The sequence below is a fragment of the Eriocheir sinensis genome, unplaced genomic scaffold, assembly GCF_024679095.1.
Source record: "Eriocheir sinensis breed Jianghai 21 unplaced genomic scaffold, ASM2467909v1 Scaffold224, whole genome shotgun sequence".
Lineage (NCBI taxonomy): Eukaryota > Metazoa > Arthropoda > Malacostraca > Decapoda > Varunidae > Eriocheir > Eriocheir sinensis.
In genome coordinates, this window is record NW_026111526.1 from 447,998 (window position 1) to 455,000 (window position 7,003).

Here is a 7,003-nt window from a genome sequence, read left to right on the forward strand (position 1 = left end):
TCAAGCTCATACAAACTCACATTTCCTCGTCGTCCAAACTTCTCCCTCCTCATAGCCTTCCCTGCTAACCCATCCACTCCTTATCCCTACCCAGCTTGGCCTGTACGACTCCTTCCATCACTTCCTTCCCCTTCATCTCTTCGTCCAAAGCAAATGATGCAGTAGTTCTTTCCACGTATTTTGGGGGTTTGCTTGTTTACCGCCATCGCCTTGGCTTCTCATTACTTCCAAAGCCTAATGTTACAATCCCCAAGCAATACTCCGCCAGTCTCTCTCCCTCCCCCCTCACATCCTTTTGCTCTTTCCCTCCCCACCTGCTCGCTCTCCCCCCAACCTAACGAGCCGACTAGCGCCTCACCGCACAACACCTCTCGCTGATTAAGTCATTACGCGGCCCTAAACTGCACCTCTCTCCTTTTCTCTCTCTCTCCCTCTCACCTTTCTATCCCTGGCCCGAGTTTTTTTTTCCTTGGTGGTCTTTCTTTTGCTCCTCAGTGTTGGATTCTGTTTGAGGGAGCGTTCTTGCTTTCTCTTTTCTTTTCCTTCCCCTTCGCCGTTCTTAAAGGATCTACTTCGAGGATACGTGATTTCGTTCAGTGGCGAAAACAACTAAATAAAGAGGGAACGATTTCGCTTCAGAGAGAGAGAGACAGAGATAGATAGATAGAGAGAGAGAGAGAGAGAGAGAGAGAGAGAGAGAGAGAGAGAGAACTACGTGGGATAAACTCAATGGGACACTCTCTCTCTCTCTCTCTCTCTCTCTCTCTCTCTCTCTCTCTCTCTCTCGTCTTTAACTGAAGGACAAGACAAAACAAGTGGACGAGGGAGAGAAACGAGAAAGAAAAGAGGATAAAGAGGAAAAAAAAGATAAATGGAGAGCTCGAGGAAAAAGGGAAAGAGAATTCGTGTAAGAATGGAATGAGGAAGAGAGACGATAAAGAAGACATAATGAAGAAAATAAGAGAAATGGAATGTACGAGTGACAAGGGAAGCAGAAGTGGCGTAGGAGTTGATAAAGGAGAGGAACGTAAAAGAAGAGATGGAGAGAAAAAAAAAAAGGAGTGGAGTGTTCGAGAGAGAGGCAAAAGTGGTGTGGGAGTTGTTGAAGGAGAGGAACGTAAAAGAAGAGATGAAGAGAAAAAAAAAAAAAGGAATGGAATGTTAGAGAGAAAGGGAAGCAAAAATAGTGTAGGAGTTGTTAAAGGAGAGGAACGAGAAAAAGAGATGGAGAAAAAAAAGGAATGGAGTGTTGGAGAGAGAAGGGAAACAAAAGTAGTGAAGGAGTTGTTAAAGGAGAGCAACGCGAAATAAGAGATGGAGGGAAAAAAAAATTGAGCGTTCGAGGGAGAAGGGAAAGAAGAAAAGTAGTGTGACGAGTGAGGGAGAGAGGAAGAGAGGGAAGGAAGGAGCAGGGAAGATGTCACAGTCTTCTCAAACTGGTAACAGGACCTCCACTCGTGTCTCCCCCCCTACTGAGACTCTTTACCCTCCTCCTCCTCCTCCTATCGTGTTCTTCCGTCCGTGGGTGTGCCTGTGTTCGTGTCCGTGTTTTCGTGTTAGTAGCTTTCTCTGCCTGTCTGTGTATGAACGTGCGTGTGTGTGTCTGCCTATCTGTCCAACGTTGCAAGATTGTCCTTCTCAGCTTTTCATTTTTCCCGATTTCAGCCTAAAAAAACGTCTCTCCTACAAAACCAACGATACCTATTTATATTTATCGCTAGAAGTGTAAATTATAGAGGGTTTTGTGCAGTCATTATGCGTTAGAAATGGGAAAATCTAGTTTGGTGAGTACGACATCGTGGCATCCCTGGAGATACCGTACATTTTGAGTCTACATTTTCTCGTACGAACACATGAATATAAGGAGTCTACAAGCGGCCTCCCTAACCATGACTGTGTGTGTGTGTGTGTGTGTGTGTGTGTGTGTGTGTGTGTGTGTGTGTGTGTGTGTGTGTGTGTGTGTCAGTCCGTACATTTTGAGTCTACATTTTCTCGTACGAACACATGAATATAAGGAGTCTACAAGCGGCCTCCCTAACCATGACTGTGTGTGTGTGTGTGTGTGTGTGTGTGTGTGTGTGTGTGTGTGTGTGTGTGTGTGTGTGTGTGTGTGTGTGTGTGTGTGTGTGTGTGTGTGTGTGTGTGTGTGTGTGTGTGTGTGTGTCAGTCCGTACATTTTGAGTCTACATTTTCTCGTACGAACACATGAATATAAGGAGTCTACAAGCGGCCTCCCTAACCATGACTGTGTGTGTGTGTGTGTGTGTGTGTGTGTGTGTGTGTGTGTGTGTGTGTGTGCGGTAGTGGGTCAGGTCGGTCACCGCTCAAGTTATGGCGCAGACTTCCAGGCCACCACCTCTGTCCCCCATTCCCCTTCCCTCCCCTTCCAACCCATCCACCCCCGTCCCCTCCCTCTCCTCAACCCTATCCTTTTCCCCTTCCATTCTTCCTGCCTCTAATACACCATTCTTCACTCACCCGCGACCTCGACCTCCTCCTCCAACTCTTAAACATTACCTGTACCTGTCTCCTCCTTGCCTTCACACACACACACACACACACACACACACACACACACACACACACAAGAACGTTGCCTCCACACGCCTGACATTCGACACTTCCATCCCCGACACGGAAAGGCAACACTCTGGTTCTGCTTCCTTCATTCCCTCCTCCAGTTCTTCCTTCCATCCCTCCATCTCTTCCTCACTCCCCTGTATACCTTTGCCCTTCTTTGCCTCACTTCTTTTCAAATGTTACCATTCCTTTAAAGTTCAGTTCTTCCCTTCCTTCACTGAATCGCCCCCTCCTCCTCCTCTCTTCTTCCTGTTACTGAAATGTGTTATTTGTGTCTCTCTCTCTCTCTCTCTCTCTCTCTCTCTCTCTCTCTCTCTCTCTCTCTCTCTCTATCTCTCTCTATCTCTCTATCTCTATATATATATATATATATATAAATCAGACGGCCCCAAATTTTTCTTCACCAACGTTGTAGTGCGACAATGAAATAAGCTCCCACCTTCGATCAGTGGTCCAGTGTAACACGATTGACTTCTTCAAAAACAAGCTCGACCGTCACTTCCTTCAACTTAATATTAACTAGAGTTGAAATTCAACGTTTTGGAGTCATCTGATTAATGTAGAATCACTTAGGTTTAAGGACAAACCACCTAGTCTGGACCATGGGCCCTGTGTGGTCTGAATCCATGTAAATCTCTCTCTCTCTCTCTCTCTCTCTCTCTCTCTCTCTCTCTCTCTCTCTCTCTCTCTCTCTCTCTCTCTCTCTCTCTCTGATTCTTTCTTCTTTGAATAGATATGGTACACTATACCCCCTATCTTGTGTGTGTGTGTGTGTGTGTGTGTGTGTGTGTGTGTGTGTGTGTGTGTGTGTGTGTGTGTGTCAGCATTTGGCCAATAATGATGGGGTCAGACAGGCAGTCCCAGCGGCCCACTTCTCACGGCACACACACACACACACCCTGCACAGACACACGAATACAGATACGAATACAGATACACACGCACGCACTGCTTTTAAAAGAATGAAATCGGAAGAACAAGAATAGGAGAGAAGTGAGGTGACGCACCTGTCCGGTTTAAACCAATAATCTCAGGTTAACGGAAATGCTATGAGAGAGAGAGAGAGAGAGAGAGAGAGAGAGAGAGAGAGAGAGAGAGAGAGAGAGAGAGAGAGAGAGAGAGAGAGAGAGAGAGAGAGAGAGAGAGAGAGAGAGAGAGAGAGAGAGAGAGAGAGAGAGAGAGAGAGAGAGAGAGAGAGAGAGAGAGAGAGAGAGAGAGAGAGAGAGAGAGAGAGAGAGAGAGTGAGAGAGAGAGAGAGAGAGAGAGGGAGAGAGAGAGAGACAGAGAGAGAGAGAGCGTGTGTGTATTGGAGTTCCCCTACACGTCAGCTACTTTAATCTCAAAGGAATAAGTCAAACTCGAGGTCCCGGGTCTGAGGGTCTTGGGCCTTTAGCGGTGCCAGAACACCACCCCGGGAGGTAAGCACAGCCCCAACCAACACCCGGCACCCATTCATTGCTGAGTGCGCGCGCACACACACACACACACACACACACACACACACACACACACACACACACATTATAAATATATTTTAACCGTTACCTATGCCTAGACCTCACGATTTTCTTAGAATACCACGGATCAACGACATTGTAAGGCCCTAATGCAAGCTAACTGCACGACCTGGCCTCGGGTGCACCAACCCAACACCCCGCCACGCAAAAACTAATTACTAAAACAAAACAGAATCAAGGTCACAAAATGTAATCACAAGAAGAGCAATAATACGGTGCTTAAAGTCAACTAAATACATCACCAGCAGTATGACAGAGTGGCATGCACTGACTAATGATTGCCAGGATAATATGCGCACAATGTAGTCAAAGGAAACAATAAATGGACCGTGTCTGGATGGGCAAAACATGGTGAAGAGAGTGTTGCCGCGTCTCAGCCTATCCAATACCATGTGATAAATAATTACTGCAGCGACAAACAGAATACTAGAACGCAAGATTAAAAACATGCAACAAGAATATAATAATAAAGTATACGGAGCGAACTACAAGAACAAAACGCCTTCCATACGAAAGGTTCCGGCAGCCCCGCCAGCCAGCGGGGCGGCGGCACACACAGGGTCACGGGTACTCACCATTTCGTCGAGACTCTTTAGGTCGTTGGTGATGACCTGCGCCTGGGGGCCGTAGAACATCTTTGGCGGCTCCGGGATGCTCAGGTCTCTAGTCCCTGAGCCCCAAGCGTCCTCCTCGTCTTCCAGCTTGCCGCCGCTCTCAGCCATTCTCTCCTCCGCCAGCCGCTCCTGTTCCATCTCCCTGTCAATGTCAGCCTCCATCTGTACTAGCAGGGGCGCTGCCATGCCGAACCTGTTGACGCAAGACAGACAACACTCAAGACTCATGCCTCTCCTCGAGATCTCCACTGCTAACCTCCAGAAGAGATTCCGTGGTAGCTGCTCCCCTAACGCCAGGAAGCGGCCACCCGCATCCTTCTATAAACAACCATGAATTCCTCGGTTCTTTAGAGGGACCGTTGAAGGTTAAGAAATAAAGAACACAATCCAGCAGTGATGATTAACTCACAGAGGCCGTCAGTTCTTCATCTACAGAAGAGACTTACCATCCTGATCCCCAAGTATTCAAACACAACCCCTAGTATGGAACAGGGCCAAAGGGCCCTGGTATGGAAGACACGATGGTCACGGCGTTGACTTCTACACACAAAGACTCCCACAAACGCAGCTAATTTGAAGTCTACACTAGAAGCCGTCGCGTCTTGTGTAAATTTTACTAACAAGTGTCTATTTGTTATCCACAAGTACTGATCTCTCCATGATCACATTGATGATGACTTCACTTTTTGGTCAGCGGCTCCGTAACAAATTGATTTTGAAGACATTTAACGCTTATCATCTTCATCATGTCTGCGGTTTTTACCAAGTAGTAATCATCCTGCAACACACGCCTCTGTCTTTTAAATGACTGAAATGCGACTCGTGTAGACTATTGGACAGATAGCGCATCCGCTATCGACCTGCATAGCCTCATTGGTAAACACACTGGCTGCACATGGGCTACCTTACAGTACTCCTTGGGAAGTGACCACTCACCAATAATACATTCTCTCTCTCTCTCTCTCTCTCTCTCTCTCTCTCTCTCTCTCTCTCTCTCTCTCTCTCATGTTTAGGTACTTCCTAAGAGAGAGAGTTTGGAGGGTTTGGAGCACATGCTACGCTGCGCGTTGCCTCGGCGGTCATCTTCATCTCTTTGGACCTTAGCTTGTGTTGCGCAAAAAAATATTACCCCGAGACACAGGGACCTTTCCCCAGGCTTCCCCGGGTACCCTTTTGTCAACCAGCCCGAAAGAGATGATAAACAGCAGGAGGGCTGTACGCCGACTGTCCTAGTCAGGATCGATCCCGGGCCTACATATACGTGCTATCCACTAAACTACGGAGGCGCTAATCAGGAAGTGGACAATATGTACTCCTACATTGCAGAAAACAACTACCTAACTTCCTAGTCAAGTTTCGAGGGAAACTTATTCAAGGTCTGGCGGGCTAGGCGAGGCGCGGCACGGCAGGCGGGGAGCGGGGGTGAGGCTACATTCCCTGGTCTTCACCTTCGGTCAAGAATAGCGGTTTGAAGGATCCAAACATATGGATTCAGGAGTTTGCATTAATGAGTAAAGGATTCTGTAGTGTCAGTCCAACTCATGAAAACTTCACAGTTGTAAGTAGAAATTAATGTGTGACGAGTTTTACATTCTTCTCTATCAATATATCTATACCGATCACAGCCAAACTTTGAAATGTGAAAGACAGCTTAAGCAAAAGAAAAAATAAGGAAATAAAAATTGTTAGGTTTCCCCCAACGTCTTCCTTAGTTGTAGTATTGATGCCTCCCCCTCCCTCCGCACGCCCTTCCCTCGAGGCTCGTAGTGACGCAACCTTAAGAACACCCCGGGCAAGGCGTGCCGGAGAACACAAGGACGGGTGCCGGCGTACAGCCTGAGCCTCGGTGAACACCTGTGAGGGCGTCCGCACCTGCCACGAGGGACGAGAGGGATGCTAACACCCTCAGGCCGCGGGGCGAGAGAGGAGTGTTGATGCGTTCCTTTAACATTTCTCTTCTAACTTTCCCGTTGCATCACAGTCAACCTCTCCAACAGTATTCTTTCAGGCGATTCATCACCCGATACCTCTCAACTTTCAACTATTTACACACATTCCTTTCCCTCCTTTCATCACCTCCTCTCCGCCTCCTCTAGTGGGGGAAAGCTAATCACTCCCTCCACCCTCACCTTCTCCCTTTCTCCTCTCACCCTTCCTCCCGTCCCCCCACCGGCTCTTACACCTTGCAGGTAAAGAAAAAAACAAAGAACATAAAGTTGTTCGGAGAAAATACTGATTACCAAGTATTTTTAGTTACAAAGCCGTCACCGCGGAAAGTGTGTGGTTCATCAA

General features: G+C 47.5%; 1 protein-coding gene across 1 annotated transcript in view; it reads right to left on the bottom strand.

Annotated features, from left to right (window-relative positions):
- Positions 1 to 4,567: 4,567 nt before the first annotated feature.
- The window catches only part of LOC126990923 (GAS2-like protein pickled eggs), a 28,251-nt gene continuing 25,815 nt past the window's right edge, over positions 4,568 to 7,003 (bottom strand). Inside the window, exon 3 of the mRNA XM_050849559.1 lies at positions 4,568 to 4,904. Coding sequence (XP_050705516.1) covers positions 4,583 to 4,904 — 322 coding nt within the window. The 3' untranslated portion in view covers positions 4,568 to 4,582. The remainder of the gene's footprint in view (positions 4,905 to 7,003) is intronic.